General features: G+C 46.4%; 1 protein-coding gene across 2 annotated transcripts in view; it reads right to left on the bottom strand.

Moving 5' to 3' along the window:
* STK32A (serine/threonine kinase 32A) overlaps positions 1-26,424 on the bottom strand; it is a 400,893-nt gene that overhangs the window by 106,301 nt on the left and 268,168 nt on the right. For both annotated transcript variants that reach the window (XM_073650647.1, XM_073650646.1), the window contains exon 6: positions 20,517-20,554. In XM_073650647.1, coding sequence (XP_073506748.1) covers positions 20,517-20,554 — 38 coding nt within the window. The remainder of the gene's footprint in view (positions 1-20,516; positions 20,555-26,424) is intronic.

The following is a 26,424-nucleotide window of genomic DNA, read 5'->3' as shown; positions in this document are numbered from 1 at the left end:
ATATCCTCACGTCAGACAGGTGAGGGATATGGTTGTTTTTTATTTTTGTTTTCTTACAGGGAATTTTCTCATGCAGCAGTAGTGCAGTAAGTGAAGTCACCAGAGCTTGATCAGCTGATGAACTCCAATGACCTCACTCCTCGCAGCTCAGCGCTATACACTGACTGGAGCGATCGCGCTACTGTCATTGTATCGCTGGCTGCAGAATAGAGCGGTCACATCTAAGGATGTGTTTGTCCTATTCATGAGATCGAGATGGAACACTCGATATTACCTGGACTATGGCGGATAGGTGAGTATATGGTGGTTTATTATTTTTTATTTATTTCAGGAGACATGGGCAGCGGGGATTAGGCGTTAAGGTGAGTATATGTTTTATTTCTTTATTTTTTTTTGCAGGGAACGAGGGCATCGGGAACAAGGTGTAGGTGAATATTTTTTGATTAATTTTTTTTTTTACTTTCAACTCAGGCGCTGGCAAGTGAGAGACTACTGCTCCCATCCAGCAGTGCCTTCGCTCGCTATTTACAATGACAGCAGGCGCCAGCTGATGGAGGTAGTAGTCCCATCAGCCGGCGCCTATGACCTGCGGTAAGCTTTTTACCGCGGGTCACAGCTGCAGGATCATGCTGATACCTCACAGGATGATCCCGCAGCGCTCTGACCGCGGTAACAATGCTAAAGCTGATCAGAGCCCGTGTGTCACACAAGGTGAGGGAAAGACTAAGTGCAGCATGAAAGTGGGGGAGGAAGCCCAAACACTAGGGAAAGGGGGAGTGGAGACCCCTAGGCAGATCTAATGTCACCCTGCCTACCCTGTCGTCCCTATATAGGTTCCACACCTATAGCCAAGCAGGAACCTAAGACCTGAATGTCCCTAGAGCTTGGTCCTAGACAGGGAGGGGAAAGGGTGAGCACTAGTCAAGGCCCAATACAAACTAAAGACAACAAGATAGACAAACAAAGGGGATACACTTAGCTTGAGCAGACACCAAAGAGAAAACGCCAACTGTCCTCCAAGGGCACCAGAGAAGAAACTAGCCAACTGCTAGTGCTTCAAGCCTACATAAAGATACATAGAACTATCACCGGTGACTCTTTGGAGAAACTGAGACTATTTAACTACCCAGCAAGAGTGTGTCAATCAGCAGCAGAAGGTGGAGGTTGCTGCTAGGTCCTAAAGGAAGAAGGATAAAACAATACTACAGAGATGAGGGAATCAAGAAGGCGCCTGAAATGCCAAGTGCAGTGGCCTTCTACAGCCGGCTCCAGAGCGACTGTCTGTCACACCTGACATTCCCGTGACACGGTGTTTCCATGCGCTGTCACGCAGATGATGTCACGCTCCACCCACAGCTGACTATAACAGCCATCATTTGCAAGCAAAGATGCGGGCTCGGTTTGCAAGATGGCATCATAGTCAGTGAGCTAGCCTATGATGTACATGATGCACCAAGTATGTCCTATGTCAGTAAGAGGTTAAAAGGTTGAAAGGAACCTTTCAGTCAATCCATACTGCCCAAACTGGAGACAGCATGAATCAGTTCCTGCCTGCACAACTGCATATTTTTTCCTCTGAAACTCTCAAGTTCATCATTTATGTTTTTTCAAGTCACTTTTTCTTTTTGGCTTGTGGTAATCGTTGATAATTTTATCATCAAATTATTCAAAATTGCACACATGGTTCGTGAATTTTGTGGAAAGTCAAAAATAGTCTTTCTTTCTTCCTTAACCTTATTTGCATTTTTTTAGCACAAAAGGTGACACATTTCGCAAAATGTGGTCAAATATTTGGCATAAGTCAAATCACTCTGTGGGGAAGGAGGGTGGGGAACTGGAGTAAATTTGCAACAAAGTTTGTGACTTTTTTAAAAGTTGAAGATGGTCAGTCAGGCAAAAATATCTGTCCCTGTGATCCACATAGAGATATGTCCATTTTTTTTCCGGCACTACGGATGACGATAAGTACCACACACGTGCACATGAATGACATACGTGTGTCATCCGTGTGCAGTCTGTGTGACATGTACCGGAATAGAATGCAGAATAGAATTAAAGATTTTTATGTGTAAAAGTTGTGCAAAGATAGAAATAGTTAGATATAGGGGTAAATAGATGATCGATAGATGGATTATTGGGCCCTTCCCAGTCTAAAAATACCAGCCCGCAGCTACCCTAGAAGAGGAGCATCACATGAGATGCTCAAATTTTGGATCTTCGCCTTCGCTTTTTCAGATTGCACTGGTGCGTTGGCAATCAGGGTAATGGGACTTGGGGTTGATGTGAGCTGTGAATTGTCCAAAAACACAGCTGACATCAAGCCCTGCTGTTAGACATGAAGAGGTATTAGACAACCCCATTACTAACCCAGTAATAAAAAGTGAAAAAAAAACCTTTATTTAAATATACACTCCCCGACACTATCCCTGGTTCACCACTTTATTAAAAAATAAAAAATCCCATGTAGTTACAAGGTAATCCACCGAATACGACATAGTCCAGGGAATGGAAACCTGAAAAGAACATACCAACCAAACAGAGAGAAATAAAACAATGATACTTTACCTCGTTTACCACGTTATTAAAAAAAAAAGTTCCCACGCAAGTCCGACGTAGTCCATTGAATCACACGTAGTTCAAGCGAATCCAGTGAAGACCATCGAATCCTCCGTGCAAAGCCTATGGAGCCTCGTTCTGAAGCTGCATAGTCTTTACAATCAGCCACTTCCTGATGTCAGTAACATCACCGCTCTGCAGAGCTGCCGAGTCTAGACAGCACAGCGTGAGCCGGGAGTGGTTGCTGCTAAAACCTTTGGAGCCTCAGAACGAGGCTCCATAGGCTTTGTATGACGGATTTGAGGAACATTGTGGGAAGTGCTGGACTATATTGGATCTGCATGGGACCTTTTTTTTTTTTTAAATAAATTGGGAAACAAGGGACAGTGACTTATTTTTATTTCTCTCTTTTTATATTTTTCAGGTATCCATATGTGGACTACGTTAGATTCCCTGGACTACATCGGACCTGCAGTTTTTTTTTGTTTTAAAATAAATTTGTGAACTAGGGAAAAAGTTGAGGAGTGTTTTTTAAAACGAATTATTTTTGTTTGTGTTTTTTTTTTTACTTTTTAGTACTGGGTTAGTAATGGGATTGTCTCCATTACTAACATGTCAGCTGTGTTTTTGGACATTCACATCTGACATCAACCTCAAGCCCCATTTCCTCAATTGTCAACACACCAAGGCAATCAGGAAGAACCAAGACAAAGCTCCAGAAGAGCATCTTATGTGATGTTCCATTTCTTGGGTGGCTGAGGGCTGGTATTTTTAGGCTGGGAAGGGCCCAATAACCATGGACCTTACCAACCTGATAATATAAGCCCACAGCTGTCTGCTTTATCTTTGCTGGTTTCATAAAATAGAGGGGAGTCCACGTCATTTGTTTATTTATTTATTAGGTTTAAGCTAAAAAGCTGTACAATAAACTTAACATGAAAGGCACTAAAGGGTGTAAGTTTATAATATGTAGGGGGGTTGTGAAGTTATAGATTTGCAGGACATCTATCTATATATCTATCTATCTAGATCACTTTATTACTTTTGTAAACTAGCTTTAAATTACAGTACAGACCAAAAGTTTGGACACACCTTCTCATTTAAAGATTTTTCTGTATTTTCATGACTATGAAAATTGTACATTCACACTGAAGGCATCAAAACTATGAATTAACACATGTGGAATTATATACTTAACAAAAAAGTGTGAAACAACTGAAAATATGTCTTATATTCTAGGTTCTTCAAAGTAGCCACCTTTTACTTTGATGACTGCTTTGCACACGCTTGGCATTCTCTTGATGAGCTTCAAGAGGTAGTCACCGGAAATGGTTTTCACTTCACAGGTGTGCCCTGTCAGGTTTAATAAGTGGGATTTCTTGCCTTATAAATGGGGTTGGGACCATCAGTTGTGTTGTGCAGAAGTCTGGTGGATACACAGCTGATAGCCCTACTGAATAGACTGTTAGAATTTGTATTATGGCAAGAAAAAAGCAGCTAAGTAAAGAAAAACGAGTGGCCATCATTACTTTAAGAAATGAAGGTCAGTCAGCGTGAAAAATTGGGAAAACTTTGAAAGTGTCCCCAAGTGCAGTTGCAAAAACCATCAATTGCTACAAAGAAACTGGCCCACATGAGGACCGCCCCAGGAAAGGAAGACCAAGAGTCACCTCTGCTTCTGAGGATAAGTTTATCCGAGTCACCAGCCTCAGACATCGCAAGTTAACAGCAGCTCAGATTAGAGACCAGGTCAATGCCTCACAGAGTTCTAGCAGCAGATACATCTCTACAACAACTGTTAAGAGGAGACTTTATGTAGCAGGCCTTCATGGTAAAATAGCTGCTAGGAAACCACTGCTAAGGACAGGCAACAAGCAGAAGAGACTTGTTTGGGCTAAAGAACACAAGGAATGGACATTAGACCAGTGGAAATCTGTGCTTTGGTCTGATGAGTCCAAGTTTGAGATCTTTGGTTCCAACCACCGTGTCTTTGTGCGACGCAGAAAAGGTGAACTGACGGACTCTACATGCCTGGTTCTCACCGTGAAGCATGGAGGAGGAGGTGTGATGGTGTGGGGGTGCTTTGCTGGTGACACTGTTGGGGATTTATTCAAAATTGAAGGCATACTGAACCAGCATGGCTTCCACAGCATCTTCCAGCGGCATGCTATTCCATCCGGTTTGCGTTTAGCTGGACCATCATTTATTTTTCAACAGGACAATGACCCTAAACACACCTCCAGGCTGTGTAAGGGCTATTTGACAAAGTAAGAGAGTGATGGGGTGCTACGCCAGATGACCTGGCCTCCACAGTCACCAGACCTGAACCCAATCGAGATGGTTTGAGGTGAGCTGGACCGCAGAGTGAAGGCAAAAGGGCCAACAAGTGCTAAGCATCTCTGGGAACTCCTTCAAGATTGTTGAAAGACCATTTCGGGTGACTACCTCTTGAAGCTCATCAAGAGAACACCAAGAGTGTGCAAAGCAGTCATCAAAGCAAAAGGTGGCTACCTTGAAGACCCTAGAATATAAGACATATTTTCAGTTGTTTCACACTTTTTTGATAAGTATATAATTCCACATGTGTTAATTCATAGTTTTGATGCCTTCAGTGTGAATGTACAATTTTCATAGTCATGAAAATACAGAAAAATCTATAAATGAGAAGGTGTGTCCTAACTTTTGGTCTGTACTGTAGTTTCGGGGGTGAAATCCTGCTGACAGATTCCCTTTCATCACTAGTTTATGACACACTGGGCGAGATTTATCAATACTATTGTAAGATATAAAATGGAAGAGAAGGTATGATAAGGCTCTTTTCTCACTTTATCTGCAGTCTACATTTACCATATGCCTATAGAACTACATGATCGTACTTTAAACTGTGGCTCAGTGGTTAGCACTGCAGCCTTGCAGCCCTGGGGTCCTGGGTTCAAATCCCACCAAGGACAACATCTGCAAGGAGTTTGTATGTTCTCCCCGTGTTTGCACAGGTTTTCTCTGGGTTCTCCGGTTTCCTCCCACACTCCAAAGACATACTGATAGGGAATGTAGATTGTGAGCCCCAATGGGGACAGTGCCGATAATCTCTGTAAATTGACTGACTTGTAAAGCGCTGCAGAATATGTTGGCGCTATATAAATAAAAAGATTATCATTATTATTAAACAGAATTTATATTATCCATTCAACAAATGCAGGCCAGAATAGTGTGTTCTTGGTCATTGTCTGGCTGGAATATTCATTAACATTTTTTGCTGTGAATGAAAGCAGTTTACAACCAGTAAAACAGTTTCTTTATGGTAATATTTTTTTCAATAAGTGCCAATATATAATGGATTCCACTCAGTGGCAACTGTTAAACATTTAGATGTAAATCCAAAGGCGGTGAAGGTAGAGATATACGTCCGCGCCGCTGAAAAATCCTCAAATCAGGAACATATAATAAAATCCTTGTTTATTGGTAAATGCCTACGCGATACTGGCTGTTCCACACCCCTTCATCAGGGCACCAACAGATATATCAATGTATGCACTGAAACACTCCATTTATATACAGTCATGGCCAAAAGTATTGAGAATGAGACAAATAGTAATTTTTCCAAAGTTTACTGCTTCATTTTTTGTAATGGCAATTTGCATATACTCCTGAATGTCAAAGAGTGATCAGCTTAACAGCAATTACTGTACTTGCAAAGTCAATATTTGCCCAGAAAATGAACTTTAACCCCCAAAACACATTTCAACATCATTGCAGTCCTGCCTTAAAAGGAGCAGCTAACATCGTTTTAGTGATTGATCCATTAACACAGGTGTGGGTGTTGATGAGGACAGGGCTGGCGATCAATCAGTCATGATTAAGTAAGAATGACATCACTAGACACTTTAAAAGGAGGCTGGTTCTTGGTATCATTGTTTCTCTTCAGTTAACCATGGTTATCTCTAAAGAAACACGTGCAGCCATCATTGCACTGCACAAAAATGGCCTAACAGGGAAGAGTATCGCAGCTACAAAGATTGCACCTCAGTCAACAATCTATCGCATCATCAAGAACTTCAAGGAGAGAGCTTCCATTGTTGTCAAAAAGGCTCCAGGGCGCCCAAGAAAGACCAGCAAGCGCCAGGACCGTATCTTAAAACTGTTTCAGCTGTGGGATCGGACTACCAGCAGTGCCGAGCTTGCTCAGGAATGGCAGCAGGCTGGTGTGAGTGCTTCTGCAGGCACTGTGAGGCAGAGACTCTTTGAGCAAGGGCTGGTTTCAAGGAGGGCAGCAAAGAAGCCACTTCTCTCCAGAAAAAACATCAGGGACCGACTGATATTCTGCAAAAGGTACAGGGAGTGGACTGCTGAGGACTGGGGCAAAGTCATTTTCTCTGATGAATCCCCTTTTCGATTGTTTGGGACATCTGGAAAACAGCTTATTCGGAGAAGAAGAGGTGAGCGCTACCACCAGTCTTGTCTCATGCCAACTGTAAAGCATCCTGAAACCATTCATGTGTGGGGTTGCTTCTCAGCCAAGGGAATCGGCTCACTCACAGTCTTGCCTAAAAACACAGCCATGAATAAAGAATGGTACCAGAATGTCCTCCAAGAGCAACTTCTCCCAACCGTCCAAGAGCAGTTTGGCGCCGAACAATGCCTTTTCCAGCATGATGGAGCACCTTGCCATAAAGCAAAGGTGATTACAAAATGGCTCATGGAACAAAACATAGAGATTTTGGGTCCATGGCCTGGAAACTCCCCAGATCTTAATCCCATTGAGAACTTGTGGTCAATCATCAAGAGACGGGTGGACAAACAAAAACCAACAAATTCTGGCAAAATGCAAGCATTGATTATGCAAGAATGGACTGCTATCAGTCAGGATTTGGTCCAAAAGTTGATTGAGAGCATGTCAGGGAGAATTACAGAGGTCTTGAAGAAGGGGCAACACTGCAAATATTGACTTGCTGCATTAACTCATTCTAACTGTCAATATAACCTATTGGTACTCATAATATGATTGCAATTATATTTCTGTATGTGATATAAACATCAGACAAACACTAATAAAAACCAGAGGCCAGCAGATCATGTGAAAATAGAATTTTGGTGTCATTCTCAAAACTTTTGGCCATGACTGTACAGACATAAAGTGAAAAAAAAAAAAAAAAAAAGTGTGTTCAAAAAGGAAGAGCAGAAAAAAAACAACATAACCTTTGCACCTGAGGCCGTGTGCAAAAACCTTCAACAAAACTTTATCAATGAGTGTCACCAATATAAAAAGTGAGTATAAACAACATGTATTAAGACACATATTACAAATAATGTAGTGTAGAGATGTATAAATAATCAATATACAGAATAGTCAAATGTATCAGTCAAATGGAGTAAATACATGAAAGGAATATTACTTACTAATAAATAAGCGTTCACATTTGGTAAGAACAATATAAATATATATATAACATTAAAATCTCTAATGAGAATACACCCATCAGCTGTCGTTCCTTAAAGGGAGATGGAAAACGAAGGAACAAAATAAAAATAAAAAGTACCCCCATGTAAAAAATAGCCCGTAATAACCTCTATCAACGGAGGAATGGTACAAGGAACAGGTTATCTGACCTATATCATGTAGTGACATAGAGACTTAATGTGTAGTAATAGGACCCAAAGAAAACGCTGCGATGTAGTGCAAAGGCTGTGGCACAGATAAAGGAGATACACAAACAGGTAGTGAATCACCTGATGTGCGGTGGCGTAGAAGGAGAGAGGTGTGTGATTGTAGCAACCAGCAGAGCGCTATGATGTGGGTTTGAGTTGTACTGCTTCAAAAAGGAACAATAAAAGAGGGAATATTTATAATAGCGTGCAGGATTTTAGAGGAACACTATATATGTGTCAGTAAAAACTATGATGAATGTAAAAACACAGATTTATGTGTGTATATATAAAAAACAATATTAACTATAAAAAAACTTCAGAGACATAATTCAGACCAAAGGGCTTAAGAGTATTCAGTCTGTAAATCCAATAAATTTCCTTTCTGTTTAGTTCTTGGAGTCTATTAGGATAATTCTCGGGAATTTGATCAATAGGGCTGATCTTTAGACTTAAAAAATCTTTATTATGCACCATTGTGCAATGTCTAGAAAGACCTTGTTTAAGAAACCCTTTAAGAACATTATGCCTATGGGAGTTGAGGCGTAGGTGGAGAGGCTGTATCGTTCTCCCCACATATTGTTTATTACAACTGCATTTTATTAGATAGATAACAAAAGTAGAATTGCAGGTGAGATATTTATTGATCTCAAAAATCTCCATATTAGTCTTTGATTGAAAGTGAGTAAGACCATGTGTAATACTTTTACAACATAGACAATTTTTGTTGCCACATTTAAAGACCCCTTTACAGGATGTTATAGGAGTCATACAGTTGTTCTTTGTCGTATTCCTTATCCTACTCGGAGCTATGATATTTCTTAGTGTGGGGGCACGCCTAAAAGTAATACCTAGCTTTTTAGGCAAGATCTTTTTCAGTATGGGATCATCTAGAAGAATTTTCCAATTATCTTCTAGTATTTTTCGTATTTGTCCATGAGATTTGTTGTAGGAAGTAATGAAATTCAAGGAATAATTTCTCTCCTTGGTATTTTTAGTTTTTTATTAAAAAGCATATCTGGAGACTTTAGATATAGAAAATAGGGATAGTCTATTGATAGGTAAAGAAAAAACTAAAAATACCAAGGAGAGAAATTATTCCTTGAATTTCATTACTTTTTTTTTTCACTTTATGTCTGTATATAAATGGAGTGTTTCAGTGCATATGTGGCACCCCAGGGGTCTGGTTTTCCACAGTAATGTAATGTTATGTCTGAGAGCAGGTGGGAGGTCCTTTGGTCAGGGATCCTGTGCATGCCACACCTCCTGCCCAGTCTTGGGAGGGGAAGAACTTCCCCTGTATAAACCCGGGGCTGAGGCAGGGTGAGTCAGACAAGGAGAGTGGAGACAAGAAGCAGCATAGGAAACAGGAGAGTTCCAAGGAGTCAGGGGCTGGCAGCTGCAGCGCTCGCCCTGACTAAGAAGATTCTTTACCGGACCCGGAGTCCGAGGCTGTGGGGACTAACTTCTACCCAGCAGCAGAATCCGTCAGGCAGGGGATTTCAGGTCCTCTGGCCCAGAAGCCCGAAGGCACGGTCACACGCGTGGGACCAGCACCGCCATCGTGGAGCGGAAGCCATTAGAAGGCCCCGAGTCACCGGCCATACGGGTGAGCACCACACGGTACACTCAGGGACGTGGGCTACTTACATCAGCTTCTAGCAAGGTAGCCAGAAGAGTACAGTCAGTTTGTGAGGCCTACAACTCCGCCTGGCCAGGGGAGATCCCATCTGCTCAAAGACTGACCAGGCCCCGTTTGCTAGCAAGTACTCCGGGAGGGTCTATCGTTGTTACCAGTAAAGACCCTGAACTACACCGTACCGTCTCTGAGTGGTTCCTGCTACCCCCATCATCCACGTCGGCTGCCCTGAGGCCATACCCCTCCCGTTGGGGATTATACTATCACGCTGCACAATCCTACCACCGGCCTCAGCGGTCTGCCCTGCAGCAGCAGCTCCCTGGCTGCACTCAACGGGTGGCGTAGTCATCAACTATTTACTACTAATAGACTGCCGTCTAGTTTGACTCCCTGGGCACGGACCGGGTCACCGCCACGAGACTACAACCCTCCACTGATCCGGCTCCGGGTAGGCTCCCGCATGCGCAACGCAGCGCGACACAGGCCCAGGGGCGCGTCAACTTTGGCGTAGTCGGCAGGATTTCGTGCCCGCAACCACCGGGTACTGCGTGCCTGAAAAGCAAAGACTGTTCAAACTTACCAGTGGTGAAGATTCCCGCTATCCGTGGAGGTTTCCCGCCATCCGGCGCCATCTTCTACCTTCTTCCCGCCATCGGTGAAGTTTCCCGCCATCCGGCGCCATCTTCGGCCTTCTTCCCGCCATCCGTGGAGTTTTCCCGCCGTTGGACGCCATCTTGGGGACGCCGCGCGGGAAGAAGAGGGGCGTGGACTCCGAAAGCGCGCGAGAACTGAAGCCCCGCCTCACGTCCGGACGTTGCGTAAGGTCCTGGAAGGAGCCCAGCAGACGCCGACGTCACAGGAGCGCGACGGAAGGTCCTCAACCCTGACGATCCACTGCGGAGCCGCGGCCTACGGAAGAGGATCATCGCAAGGTAGGCCACGGTCCACTAGGGGGGAGGAAGATGTCGGATACGGAGGAGAGCTTCACTGCCCCAACCCCCGCCAGCGCTACCGCTGCTGCAGTTATGCCCTTCACCATGCCCTATATCCCGGGAGCAGCTTGGCTACCCCAGTACTCAGGGGAGTCACATACCCTGCATGACTTTAGAGAAAAGCTGGATAGCCTCTTCCAGGTGTACCCCCTCACAGAAGAGCAAAAAGTGAGCATCCTGGTGGCCCAACTAACCGGGGCAGCCAAAAGGGAAGTAAAATCCTGGCCACCTGGGAGGAAGACTGTCGCAGGGATACTAACCCGGCTGAAGGACACCTTTGATACCCGCACCTCAGCCGAGATTAAGCTTAGATTCTACGGGTGCAAGCAGCGAGCGCATGAGAGTATAAGGGACTATGCACTAAACCTACAAGAGGCCCTGAGGGCCATAAAGCAGACCGACCCTGATGGGGTGGGAAACGAGGACAGGCTGTTGACTGAACAATTTATAGAGGGTTTATATTGCAATGCCCACCGAACCCAGTTGCGGGCAATGGCCTTACAGGATCCCCATCTGGACTTTGCACAGTTCAAGGACAGAGCCATCCGGGTGCTCCGAGAACCGGCACCAGGTGGCGTTGTGACCCACAGACGCCCCACTACCACTTACTACCAGGAGGCGGCGCCCTTGTCAGCAGGGCCTGTGGGAGCTGATGCGCAGGCTTTGGACAATGACCCGGCTCCAGACCTACACCATCAGGTCCAAGAGCTAGCTAAGAGCGTTGCTGCGCTAACCCGAACTGTGCAGTCTTTACAGGTTTCCACCCCAGGGAAGATCCAGCTGGCATCCGGACCGGAGGACATCCCGTGGCGTCGACCAAGGAGGACCCCACCGGCCAGAGGAAGACCCAGTGACCGATACAGCGAGGACGGACGACCCATCTGCCGCCGCTGCAATCAACCCGGACATATGGAAAGGTACTGTTCTTTAAACGGGCACAACCTGGGGTAGAGGGCCAACCCCCAGGAAAAAGATCACCAGGCCCATCGAACTGGCGCGACAGATATGTGGGAGGACGTCCAGTCTTGCCTGTGGTACTGGATGGCATTCCCATGAGTGCCCTACTGGATACCGGGTCACAGGTCACCACCATCCCGTACGTGCTCTTCAAGCAGTACTGGAATGACTCGGATATTACCCACTACCCTGACGACGACTTGAGTATCATCGCCAGCAATGGCCAGCCCGTGCCACAGATCGGATTTAAGGAGGTGGCCCTCAAAATCGGTAGAGTCGAACTGGCCGCACAGGGACTGATCATTGTAGATATTGATAAACATGAGAGTCACCCAAAAATAACTCTAGGAACTAACGTAATTGAAAATTGTCTTGCAGAGGTGATTTTCCTTTTACAGCAGGTTGCCAAGAACGCCAGCTCCGGCGAGCAGCGGGTGCTCCAGAAAGAGATCCGGGCACTGATGCAACGGCAACAAGTGGAACTCTCCGGCGGTGAGATTGGTAGCGTAAGAATGTGTGACCCTTTTCCTCTTGCCATGCCCCCAAAAAGTGAAATGATGATTTGGTGCCGGGCAGCTATTGGTCTGAGAGGAAGAGATTACCAGGCAATGGTAGAACCAGTTTACTCAGACAGTAGGCCCACCATTTTGACAGCACGGGGGGTGGTCAATGTACGCCATGGGAGGGTGCCCATTCGCATAATAAATATCGGGGAGAGGGAAGTGTACCTGCCCCGGTATGCCACGCTAGCCAAATTATATACCACTAATCAAAATTCTATACAATCTGTGGAACCCTTGCCTCCATCTCACCCGGAGGAAGGTAACGGCTCTAAGAAAGACATGGAGGACTGGTGTCAGCAACTACATTTGGGTACTGATTCCACTCCCTCACATCAGAAACAAGGAGTCTATCGGGTGGTTCAAGAGTATGAGAGAGTGTTTAGTAAACACCCGTTAGACTTCGGGCGAGTCAAGGGGGTAGAACACCGCATCCCCACGGGAGATCATCCTCCCATAAAAGAGAGGTATCGACCCGTACCCCCTGCACATTACCAACACGCCAAGGGGATGCTTAGAGACATGAAGGAGGCTGGGGTAATCCGGGATAGCTGTAGCCCCTGGGCAGCCCCACTAGTTTTAGTCAAAAAGAAAGACAACACCATGAGGATGTGTGTAGATTACCGGAAAATCAACCGTATCACACACAAGGATGCGTACCCCTTACCAAGGATAGAGGAGTCATTGGCTGCTTTAAGATCTGCTAACTTCTTCTCTACCTTGGATCTCACTAGCGGGTACTGGCAGGTTCCTGTAGCAGAGGCGGACCGGGAGAAGACCGCATTCACCACCCCGATGGGACTTAGTGAGTTCACCTGCATGCCGTTCGGACTCTGCAACGCCCCAGGAACCTTCCAACGATTAATGGAGTGCTGTCTGGGCCACAGAAACTTCGAGACGGTCCTGTTGTACCTGGACGATGTCATCGTATACTCCAAAACTTATGAGGACCACCTGAAACACCTGGCGGAGGTGTTCGAAGCTCTGGCGAGTTACGGCCTAAAGGTGAAACCCTCCAAGTGTCACCTCCTGAAACCAAAGGTGCAATACCTGGGACACGTGGTGAGCGCTGACGGAGTGGCTCCCGACCCCGATAAGATCACCGCAATTAAGGGATGGCCAAGCCCCTCCAGCGTAAAAGAAGTGCGGCAGTTCCTAGGGTTGGTAGGCTACTACCGAAGGTTTATTCCCGGTTTCACCAAAAAGGCAGCGCCTATGCAGGACCTCCTGATAGGCCAGTCCCGGAAGGCCAAGAACCAGAAGCCGCCCTTCAAATGGGAAGAGCTAGAAGAAGAGTCCTTCCGCCAGCTGAAGATGGCCCTCACGGGGGATGAAATCTTGGCGTACCCAGACTATAGCCAGCCCTTCATCCTCTACACCGACGCCAGTAACATCGGGCTAGGAGCCGTACTATCCCAGATTCAGCAGGGGAGAGAACGAGTGATCTCCTATGCCAGCCGAAAACTGCGACCCACCGAAAGGAACCCCGAGAATTACAGCTCATTTAAGCTAGAGTTCCTGGCCGTGGTATGGGCAGTCACCGAGCGCTTTAGGCATTACCTCGCTTCTTCCCGGTTCACCGTATACACGGATAACAACCCGTTGATACACCTGGACACGGCAAGACTCGGTGCCCTGGAGCAGAGGTGGATGGCCCGTCTGTCCAACTACGAGTTCACAATCAAATACCGGGCAGGACGCTCCAATACTAACGCGGATGCCCTGTCCAGGATGCCCAACCTGCCGGACGAAGGAGAAGATCCGGAGGGACTGGAAGAAGTTGAACTCCCTGCGTTCCACCGTCATGGGACTATCCAGTATTCCCACCGGGTAAGGGGTAAACAGGCTGCTACGTTGAACCCCTTACCCCACTACAACTGGGCGGAAACGCAAGACAGCGACCCTGCCGTCCGACTGGTGAAGGAGATGCTGACTCGGCCGGAGGCTCGACTTGAACCAGACGCTCCGGAGGAAGCCAAACAACTATGGGCGGAGAAGAGTCGACTATTCCTTTACAAGGGGAAGTTGTGCCGCAGAATGGTCAACTCCCGGACGCATGAACTACTCTGGCAAGTAGTGGTGCCACGAAGAGACGCAGCCATGGTGATGGAGGCATACCACGACGGAGCTGGACACTTCGGGTGGAAAAAGCTGGAGTTCCTGCTGCGCGAGCGGTTCCACTGGGTAGGCATGAGGGGAACCATCGAGAAGTGGTGCAGAGACTGTGGCCCGTGCAATCTGAGAAGGAAGGACCGGGCCAGCCAGAAGACTCCCCTGCAGTCCATCGTCACCCGGCAACCGTTGGAACTGGTAGCCTTGGATCATGTAAAACTGACCCCAAGCAGAAGTGGCTACGTCTACGCGTTAACCATCGTGGATCATTACTCCCGGTTCTTGGTTGTCGTCCCCGTCAAGGACTTAACGGCTCAAACAGCAGCTAGAGCCTTCCAGCAGCACTTCTGCCGTCCACACGGGTACCCGGACCAAGTGCTGACGGACCAGGGACCTGCCTTTGAAGCGGAGGTCTTCCAGGAATTCTGCAATCTGTATGGCTGCCGGAAGATAAGGACGACACCCTACCATCCGCAAACTAATGGACTTTGTGAAAAAATGAACCAGGTGGTAATGGATCTGCTAAAAACATTGCCCCTGGAAGAACGCAGTCTGTGGCCTGATAAGTTGCCCGATCTGGTGGACCTATACAACCACATCCCGGTAGGTTCCACCAACTGTACCCCGGCTTACCTAATGAGGGCGAGACCTGGTAAGTTACCTGTTGACCTGGAAATGGGAGTCCTGACACCTGAGGACACTTCACCAGAAACAGACTGGGACACAGAGAGGCAGCAGCAGTACCGGAGAGTACAAGAGAGCGTGGAGCGAAGTCTCTGTCAGGCTAGGGAAAGACAAGAGAAGACTTACAACCAGTATGCTCCCGCTGTTCCCCTGGTACCCGGAGAGCAGGTCTTGAAGAGGAAAAGACGGCTCCACAAGTTGGATGACCAGTGGGAGGAGGACCCGTACACCGTACTGCCCTCAAGCCACGAGAACCCGAAGGTCTGTACCATCAGTAAAGACGGAGGGGAAACCACAGCCACTGTATCCCGGGACCACCTGAAGAAGTGTCCCGAACAACTGAGGAACCCTGAAGAGGAACAAGAAGACCATCGACCCGTGGAAGAAAGGGAAGATATGGTTAGTACCGTGCTCGGGGACTTCCCTCAGTCTTGGACTCAAGTCAATGGTGCAGTTGTGGTACCCGTACTCACCTTCCTCCAACCATCATCCCAAGAACCTACGGAGCAACGGGTAGAGCTGGAAGAACAGCCGGTCCAGGAGGCAGAAGACTCCACACAAGCAGAACAGGAGAATCAACCCTCTGCTTATAGTGAGCCTGCCGTACCCCTAGTGAGACAAAGAGCCGGTAGACAGCTGCCCAGTTTACCCTTGACAGCTCCTACACCCTGTAGTTCAGGGCCAGACAGTCAGCTCCGTAGGTCCACTCGGGCCACTAGAGGCCAGTTACCCGCACGCTGGAGAATTTAAAGTGTATAAATTGTTTTATTTATGTTTTTCTGTGTATTGTTGCTTGTGAATAATTTTGTGTTTCCAGTTGTTTTTAGGAAACCTTGGTGGATTTACCGGGAATCCTTGTATATAGTTGGAGCGTAACCCAGGATGGACTAGAGACTGTTAAGGACTCGGGGTAGGACAGACCCCTACCTGGTTACGTCTCCCTGTGTTGGTGAAATGGACACCTTTGCTTTTCTTCAAAGACTGCACCCGGTTGCGGACACGCCGCAACCATCTTATGTGTTTTTCTTATTGTGTTGTTATTGTTATACTTTGTTATGTTTTTCTAAATGTGTTTAGTCCCGGAGTACTAAATTTCACTAGGGGGGAATGTGGCACCCCAGGGGTCTGGTTTTCCACAGTAATGTAATGTTATGTCTGAGAGCAGGTGGGAGGTCCTTTGGTCAGGGATCCTGTGCATGCCACACCTCCTGCCCAGTCTTGGGAGGGGAAGAACTTCCCCTGTATAAACCCGGGGCTGAGGCAGGGTGAGTCAGACAAGGAGAGTGGAGACAAGAAGCAGCATAGGAAACAGGAGAGTTCCAAGGAGTCAGGGGCTGGCAGCTGCAGCGCTCGCCCTGACTAAGAAGATTCTTTACCAGACCCGGAGTCCGAGGCTGTGGGGACTAACTTCTACCCAGCAGCAGAATCCGTCAGGCAGGGGATTTCAGGTCCTCTGGCCCAGAAGCCCGAAGGCACGGTCACACGCGTGGGACCAGCACCGCCATCGTGGAGCGGAAGCCATTAGAAGGCCCCGAGTCACCGGCCATACGGGTGAGCACCACACGGTACACTCAGGGACGTGGGCTACTTACATCAGCTTCTAGCAAGGTAGCCAGAAGAGTACAGTCAGTTTGTGAGGCCTACAACTCCGCCTGGCCAGGGGAGATCCCATCTGCTCAAAGACTGACCAGGCCCCGTTTGCTAGCAAGTACTCCGGGAGGGTCTATCGTTGTTACCAGTAAAGACCCTGAACTACACCGTACCGTCTCTGAGTGGTTCCTGCTACCCCCATCATCCACGTCGGCTGCCCTGAGGCCATACCCCTCCCGTTGGGGGTTATACTATCACGCTGCACAATCCTACCACCGGCCTCAGCGGTCTGCCCTGCAGCAGCAGCTCCCTGGCTGCACTCAACGGGTGGCGTAGTCATCAACTATTTACTACTAATAGACTGCCGTCTAGTTTGACTCCCTGGGCACGGACCGGGTCACCGCCACGAGACTACAACCCTCCACTGATCCGGCTCCGGGTAGGCTCCCGCATGCGCAACGCAGCGCGACACAGGCCCAGGGGCGCGTCACATACATTGATATATCTGTTGGTGCCCCGATGAAGGGGTGTGGAACACCCAGAAACGCGTAGGCATTTACCAATAAACAAGGATTTTATTATATGTTCCTGACTTGAGGATTTTTCAGCGGCGCGGACGTATATCTCTACCTTCACCGCCTTTGGATTTATTCTGGTCCTGTGGGACACCTATTGGAGATCCGCTGCAGCTGCCTTTTATATGTTATGGTAGTTGTGTCCTCACACAACCTAACCAGGTGAGAACCACCTTTTTACTATTATTCCCTATGTCTACAGGTGTAACCCTATTGGGCTTTGCGCTCTTTCTCTCTTTGTATTTTAAACATTTAGATGTGAGATTTCTGTTGAAAATTCCTTCCGATGGAAGCCTCAGAAGCACATTGTAGATGAAGTCTGAAGGGATCCTAGACTGGGCCTTGTGTGTACCTTGTGTGGTCATTGCATACAATTAATCACATCTCTATCATGCTCTGTGCTCCGACCTCAATTTCCAGATCAGTTACGGGTCTCCTGACTTACGCTGAGCAGCCGCATATTTATTTTAAGGCAGCTGTGTTCGGGTCAGGAGACCTATAGTTGATCAGAGAATCTCACTCCACACCCAGACTGTAAAATTTAGACGTGTGAAGCCGACCTTACACTAAAATCTGAGCAAATCTTTAATAAAACTGAAGAAATTTTAGGACTTTTCCTAGCGATGTATTTTTTATACATATCTTTTAAAATCTTTGATACAGCTGTAAAATGTCTGTAAAGCACATAATAACTTTTCTGCAATTGTGTCTTAACTTTTTTTTATCATATCTCCTTATTTATTTTATTGCAAAATTCCTAAAAAAAAAGTTACAGCTGCAATAATTTTTGCAAAAGTTCCATTTTTTTTAAATTTAAATACTTCCTTACTGCAGTTCTTAAGGGTAGGTTCACATAAACACCAGTCACTAATGTGGGGGGCATGTTTTTAAAGTGCTGCTTAATAAATTTCAAAGATGAATGAAGCTGGCTGCCTATGTGGTAGATAACAGTTATCTGCAATTAAAAGGAATCTGTTAGCAGTTTTTTCCTATGTAATCTGAGGGCAGTATGAGGTAGGGGCTGAGACACTGATTTCAGTGATGTATCACTTATTATGCTGTGTGCTGTTGTTTCAATACAATGAATGTTTATCAGTAGGACATGCCTGCATGCATCCTGGTCCAACTAGAGAGCTGTTAAACAGGGGTGTGGGTGGGGTCAACTTTTGAGCTCTGCTGTATGCTACACCTAAAAACTCTGTATCACAAGTGTTGTACCCAGTAAACTAAGTGACACTTTGCTGGAATCGGGGTCTCTTTCCCTACATTATGCTGCTCTCAGATGAGCTATCCAAAAATCTGGTGACAGATTCCCTTTAATCCCCACCCAAAAATATATTTATATATACATATATATCGTATTTTTCGCTTTATAAGATGCACTTTTTTCCTCGATTTGGGGGGAAAATAGGGGTGCGTCTTACAAAGCAAAATCACCTTACCGGCTGCAGTGGATCGGGGTCCCGGAGATGATGCGGAGGCAGGAGATGCTGCGGATGCAAGACGAGGTGTTCGGAGGCAGCTGCGGGCCCCATGCTGTCTGCCAAGTTCTGCTGGAGGTGTTCGGTGTTTCTATGGCGAGATCTCAACCTGAGCATGCGCCGCCTCCAGCGGCCATTTTCCTGGAGTCCGCCGCATAGGACAGTATGGAAGGTGTGGGGCTCCGGCTGCCACAAAATGTCGGCAGAGCCCCCGCACCACCGAACACCTCCAGCAGAACTTGGCAGACAGCATGGGGCTCGCAACCGCCTCCCACCTCCGAACACCCCGTCCTGCCTCCGCAGCATCTCCGGGACTATGCAGCATCTGCTACCTCCGCCAGTGGCAACCCTGGGACCCCGCTGTATCAACGCTGCCCCCCCCCAGGTAAGCTGATTATAATCCGCACCGGTTTAATAAACATTTTTTCCTATTTTCCTCCCCAGCATTTGGGGTGCGTCTTATAATCCGCAAAATACGGTGTGTATATATATTTAGTGGTGTGAAAAAGTGTTTGCCCCCTTCCTGATGAACAGTGGTGAACCTTCCCAGGAGTGGCCGGCCGACCAAAATTATCCCAAGAGCGCAGCGATGACTCATCCAAGAGATCACAAAAGACCCCACAACAACATTCAAAGACCTGCAAGCCTAACTTGCCTCAGTTAAGGTCAGTGTCTATGACTCCACCATAAGAAAGAAACTGGGCAAAAATGGCATGCATGGCAGAGTTCCAGGACGAAAACCACTGCTGAGCAAAAAGAACATAAGGGCTCATCTCAATTTTGCCAAAAATCTTGATGATTGCCAAGACTTTTGGGAGAATACTTTGTGAACTGACGAGACAAAAGTTGAACTTTTTGGAAGGTGTATGTCCCATTACATCTGGTGAAGGAGTAATACAGCATTTCAGAAAAGGATTATCATACTAACAGTAAAATATGGTGGTAGTAGTGTGATGGTCTGGGGCTGTTTGCTTCCTGTGGTAAATGGAACCATGAATTCGGCTGTCTACCAAAAAATCCTGAAGGAAAATGTCTGTTCGTGACCTCAAGCTAAAGCGCACTTGGGTTATGCAGCAGGACAATGATCCAAAACACACCAGCAAGTCCACCTCTGGATGGCTGAAGAAAAACAAAATTAAGACTTTGGAGGGGCTACGTCAAAGTCCCAACCTTAATCCGATTGAGATGCTGTGGCATGACCTTAACAAGGTGATTCATGCTCAGAAACCCTCCAATGTGGCTGAATTACAACAATTTTTCAAAGATGAGTGGGTCAAGTTCCTCTAGAGCGTTGTAAAAGACTCATTGTCAGTTATCGCTAAAGCTTGATTGTAGTTGATGCTGCTAAGGGTGGCCCAACCAGTTATTAGGTTTAGGGGGCAATCACTTTTTCACACAGGGCCCTGTAGGTTTGGATTTCTTTTTCCCTTAATAATAAAGACCTTCATTTAAAAACTGCATTTTTTTGTTTACTTGTGTTATCTCTGTTTAAGATTTAAATTTGTTTTGTGATCTGAAACATTTAAGTGTAACAAACATGCAAAAGAATAAGAAATCAGGAAGGGGGAAAACACTTTTCCACACCACTATGCGCCATATTCATTTCTTGCATATGATATTTTTCCTAATTGTGCATATTATTGAGTTTATTCTTTATAACACAACTAAATATATCACCTTTTATGTCAACAAGTGATATGTACAGTAAGTAAAGGAGTCCATCTTACCTTGCTCATCAAGGAGTATATTATCTGGTTTGATATCCCTATTAAAATAAAATATACACGTTAGAATAGATATACACTAACCTTAAAATATTAATTATTGAAAGTACTAAATATTCATAGTGGGAACTTAGCTTAAGGCCTTATTCACTCATCAGTTTTTTTCATGAGAAAAATGGACCGAGTTTGTCTACCTTCTCCTATCTAGCGGACCATGGAAATTGGACTGCACTCAGATGGCCTCTGGATGCTGTCCTATTTTTTAACAGACCCATAGAATTGCATTACTGATTTTTATACTCAGATCAAAATCAGACATGTCTCTGCGAATTTGCGAGGACCACCCAGTTCGCGAAAAATCATGAACATGTGTACAAGTGCCATCTGTGAAAAACTCGGATAGCCAAAAACGGACATCAGAACGAACACTAAGGGGTCATGAGCATATAAATCAGTCAGCCCAAGGACATTATACTGACCTATGTTATTCAATAGGGCTATTCAGATAAAAGATTTTTCTCTTGGCCCTACTGTCCGTGAGAAAAATATTGCAGCATGCACTACTTTCGTGAGTATATCAGATGAGACTCACCCATTCAAGACTACGGGTGAATTAAAAATAATCGGATCCCACACAGAACATCCGAGTGGCATCTGATTTTTACAGATTCATTTCTATTATTATTCTAGCAAACTGTATGTGATCATGTACATTTTATTAATGTAAATGTATGAAAACGGATCGCACACAGATGTCACACAGATGAAAGTCAAATGAAATTTAGTTGAAAATCGCCTGAGTTTTCTACATGAAACTCAGATAATTTTTCATCGCTTGACTAAAGCCAGCTCTTCATGACATGGCGATTTTCCGTTTTTTTCCTTTGTTCCTCCCCTTCTTCCAAGAGCCATATCTTTTTCATTTTTCAGTCAATATAGCCATATAGGGCTTGTGTTTTGCTGGACGAGTTGTCCTTTTGAAAGACACCATTCATTCTACCACATAGTGTACTGGAAAATGGAAAGAAAAAAAATCAAAATTTTTTTGTTTTTCTTTTATTTACCATATTCACTACATGGTAAAACTGACCTGGTAATATGATTTCACAGGCCAGTGCGAGTATGCAGATATCAAACACGTATAGTTTTTTCTTTTTTTAAGTGGTGAAAAAAATTTCTGTAATTTGTAAAAAAAAAGATTTTGCTTTTGTCGCCATTTTTTCTGAGACCAATAACGTTTTCATTTCTCAGGATAATGGGACTGGGTGATGGCTTACTGTTGTTCTCCGAGCTGACATTTTTTTTTACTGATATCATTTTGGGTTGGATACAATGTTTTGAGTTTCTTTTATTGCATTTTATTGCAATGTTGGAGCAGCCAAAAAAATCCTAATTTTGGTGTTTTGATTTTTTTCTTGTTACGCCGTTTACCAATCAGATTAATTTACTTTATATTTTAAAAGATGGGACTTTTACGAATGCAGAGATACTAAATGTGCCCACCTCTTAAACTGTTCAGAATAGACCTGGCCCTGTCATGGGTGATTAACCCCTCTCAAGACATAACATGCTGGAGCAAAACTTCCAGATTTATATCACTGAAGTTAATAACCTCAATGAAAAATATCTCCTCTCTAGCACATTAACAGTGACCCTCTTACAATGTATACAGTGGGGGAAAAAAAGTATTTAGTCAGCCACCAATTGTGCGAGTTCTCCCACTTAAAAAGATGAGCGAGGCCTGTAATTGACATCATAGGTAGACCTCAACTATGAGAGACAAAATGAGAAAACAAATCCTGAAAATCACATAAGAAGTTGCTCTCTACAGAACAGAGAGAAGGAGGACCCCACTGATCATAAGAGCTTACATTCTATATGAGAGTGAGGACTCCGCTGATCATAAGAGTATACTGTATATAAGGGGGTACCCAACAAAACTGGAATTACTTATTTACAATTTTTTTATTCAATACAACATCTTGAAAACATTAATCCCCTTCAAAATACTGTCCATTATATGATATGCACTTTATCCGCTTTTCAAACATTTTTTATATTCTTCTGAACTAATTCTGCTAAGTGCTTCCAGCTACTTTTTCTTAACCTCTTCTACTTCCTGAAAATGCTTTCCCTTTAGGTCTTTCTTCATTCTTGGGAATAAAAAGAAGTCACAGGGGGCTAGGACGGGTGAGTAAAGAAGGGGGGGGGGGGGACCCTGATTTTTTTGTCAAAAGTCATCACAGGGGATGAATCTTGGTGTTGAGCCTATGATCCTGAAACCAAAGAGCCTATGTTGAGGCTATGATCAGACCAATCAAAGAACAAGTCAAATCAAATTTGAAGTCCATGATGGTTTGTTATTTAGACATCAAAGGAGTCGTTCACGTTGAATTTGTTCCTCAGGGCCCCACAGTGATCCAACATTACTATCTGTAAGTGCTGAAGCGATTGTGTGAGGGCGTAAGAAAAAAACTACCTGAATTGTGGTAATTGGGGATCTGGCTGCTTCACCATGACAACACGACTGTCCTCACAGCTTTGAAAACCAAACAGTTTTTTGGCGAAAAAAAAACGCATGACAATGGTTTCTCACCTCCTTTACTTGCCCGACCTAGCCCCCAAGAATGATGAAAAACCTAAAGGCGTAGAAAAGGTTAAGAAAAAATAGCTGGAGGCACTTTACAGCATTAATTCAGAAGAATATAAAAAATGTTTAGAACAGTGGAAAAAACGCTGTGAAAAGTGCATATCATCTAATGGACAGTATTTTGAAGGGGATTAATGTTTTCAAGATGTTATGTTGAAGAGAGAGGGCCCTACTGACCATAAGAGCTTACACTCTTTAGGAGAGAGAGGACCTCGCTGATCATATGAGTTTACACACTACAGAAGAGAGAAAGAGAGAGACCCCCGTTAACCATAGAAACTTACTCTACAGGAGAGAGAGAGGATCCCGTTGATCATAAGAATTTACACTATGCAGAAAAGAGAGAGAAGACCCTGCTGATCATAAGAACGTATACACTACAGAAGAAAGAGAGGACATCGCTGATCATAAGAACTTATACTCTACAGGAGAGAGAGAGAACCCTGCTGATCATAGGCGCTTACACACTACAGAAGAGAGAGAGAGGACGCTGCTGATCATAAGAGCATATGACGCGCCCCTGGGCCTGTGCTGAGTAGCGTTGCGCACGCGGGAGCCTACCCGGAGCCGGATCTGATAGGGGTAGTAGTCTCATGGCGGTGACCCGGTCCGTGCCCAGGGAGTGAAGCTGAGTGGCAGTATATTAGCAGTAGATGTAGGACGACTACGCCACCCGTTGAATGCAGCTATGGAGCTGCCGCTGCAGGGCAGACCGCTGAGGCCGGTGGAAGGATGGTGCAGCGTGGATGGTATAACCCCCAACGGGAGGGGTATGGCCTCAGGGCAGCCGACGTGGATGATGGGGGTAGTAGGAACCACTCAGAGACGATGCGGTGTAGTTCAGGGTCTTTACTGGTGACAAAGATAGACCCTCCCGGAGTACTGGCTAGCGGTCGGGGCCTGGTCAGTCCTTGAGCAGATGGGATCCCCCTTGGCCAGGCGGAGTTGTAGGCCTCCCCAACTAATTGTACTCTTCTGGCTTCCTTGCTAGAGGCGGGTAAAGGTAGCCCACGTCCCTGAGTGTACCGTGTGGTGCTCACCCGTATGGCCGGTGACTCGGGGCCTTCTAGTGGCTTCCGCTCCACGACGGCGGTGCTGGTCCCACGCGTGTGACCGTGCCTTCAGGTTTCTTGGCCAGAGGACCTGAAATCCCCTGCCGGGCGGTGTCTGCTGCTGGGTCTGGGTTAATCCCCACAGCCTCGGACTCCGGGTCCGGTGGTAACTCTTCAATCAGGGCGAGCTCTTCAGCTGCCAGCCCCTGATTCCTTTTAGCACTGCTCCCACTGAGCTCCTGATCTTTCTTTCCTAAGCTGCTCCTCTTCTTCTCTCTACTCTTCTCACTAACCCTGCCTCAGCCCCAGCTTTATATAGGGGAAGTTCTTCCCCTCCCAGGACTGGGCAGGAGGTGTGGCATGCATAGGATTCCTGACCAAGAGACCTCCCACCTGCTCTCAGACATAACATTGCTATTACTGTGGAGACCAGACCCCTGGGGTGCCACATTCCCCCCTAGTGAAAGTTAGTACTCCGGGACTAAACATACTTTTGTAAACATAACAAGGTGCAAACAATAACATTCTAATAGAGACAACACATAAGGTGGTCACGGCGTATCCGCAACCGGGTGTAACTTTTGAGGAAAACAAGGGTGTCCATTTCACCAACACAGGGAGACGTAACCAGGTAGGGGTCTGTCCTGCCCCGAGTCCTTAACAGTCTTTCAGTCCGTCCTGGGTTACGCTCCAACTATATGCACAAAGGATTCCCGGTAAATCCACCAAAGACTCCTATAAATAACTAGAAACACATAATTATACACAAGCAACAATAAACAGGTAAACATTAATAAAATAGCTTGAACATTTAGATCCTCCACCGTATGGGCAGCTGGCCTCTAGTGACCCTAGTGGACCTACGGAGCTGGTTGATTGGTCCTGAGCTACAGGGTATAGGAGCTGTCAAGGGTAAACTGGGCAGCCGTCTACGGACTCTTTGGCTCACTAGGGGTATGGCAGGCTCACTATAAGCAGAGGGTTGATTTTCCTGGTCTGCTTGTGTGGGGCCTTCTGCCTCCTGGACCGGCTGTTCTTCCAGTTCTACCTGTGTCTCCGTAGGCACTTGGGATGCTGGTTGGAGGAACGTGAGGACGGGTACCACAACAGCACCATTGACTTGAGTCCAAGACCGAGGGAAGTCTCCGAGCACAGTACTAACCATATCTTCCCTTTCCTCTATGGGTCGAGGGTCCTCTTGTTCCTCTTCAGGGTTCCGTAGCTGTTCGGGACACTTCTTTAGGTGATCCCGGGATACAATGGCTGTGGTTTCCCCTCCGTCTTTACTGATTGTACAGATCTTCGGGTTGTCGTGGCTTGAGGGCAGTACGGTGTATGGGTCCTTCTCCCATTGGTCGTCCAACTTGTGGAGCCGTCTTTTCCTCTTCAAGACCTGCTCTCCGGGCACCAGGGGAACAGCGGGAGCATACTGGTTGTAAGTTTTCTCTTGTCTTTCCCTAGCTTGACAGAGACTACGCTCCACGCTCTCCTGTACTTTTCGGTGTTGCTGCTGCCTCTCTGTGTCCCAGTTGGCTTCTGGTGAAGTGTCCTCGGGTGTCAGGACTCCCATTTCCAGATCAACAGGAAGCTTACCAGGTCTTGCCCTCATTAGGTAAGCCGGGGTACAGTTGGTGGAACCTACAGGGATGTGGTTGTATAGGTCCACCAGGTCGGGCAGCTTCTCAGGCCACAGACTGCGTTCCTCCAGGGGCAATGTTTTCAGGAGATCTATCACCACCTGGTTCATTTTCTCACAAAGTCCATTAGTTTGCGGGTGATAGGGTGTTGTTCTTATCTTCCGGCATCCATACAGGGTGCAGAACTCCTGGAAGACCTCCGCTTCAAAGGCAGGCCCCTGGTCCGTCAGCACCTGCTCCGGGTATCCATGCGGACGGCAGAAGTGCTGCTGGAAGGCTCTAGCTGCTGTGTGAGCCGTTAAGTCCTTGACGGGGACGACAACCAAGAACCGGGAGTAGTGATCCACGATGGTTAACGCGTAGACGTAGCCACTTCTGCTTGGGGTCAGTTTTACATGATCCAAGGCTACCAGTTCCAACGGCTGTCTGGTGATGATGGACCGCAGGGGAGTCTTCTGGCTGGCACGGTCCCTCCTTCTTAAGTTGCATGGGCCACAGTCTCTGCACCACCTCTCGATGGTTCCTCTCATGCCTACCCAATGGAACCGCCCGCGCAGCAGGAACTCCAGCTT

The sequence above is a fragment of the Phyllobates terribilis genome, unplaced genomic scaffold, assembly GCF_046119375.1.
Source record: "Phyllobates terribilis strain yellow unplaced genomic scaffold, ASM4611937v1 Scaffold_11__3_contigs__length_659146591, whole genome shotgun sequence".
NCBI classification, from domain to species: Eukaryota; Metazoa; Chordata; class Amphibia; order Anura; family Dendrobatidae; genus Phyllobates; species Phyllobates terribilis.
This window is presented reverse-complemented; position numbering and strand designations above follow the sequence as displayed.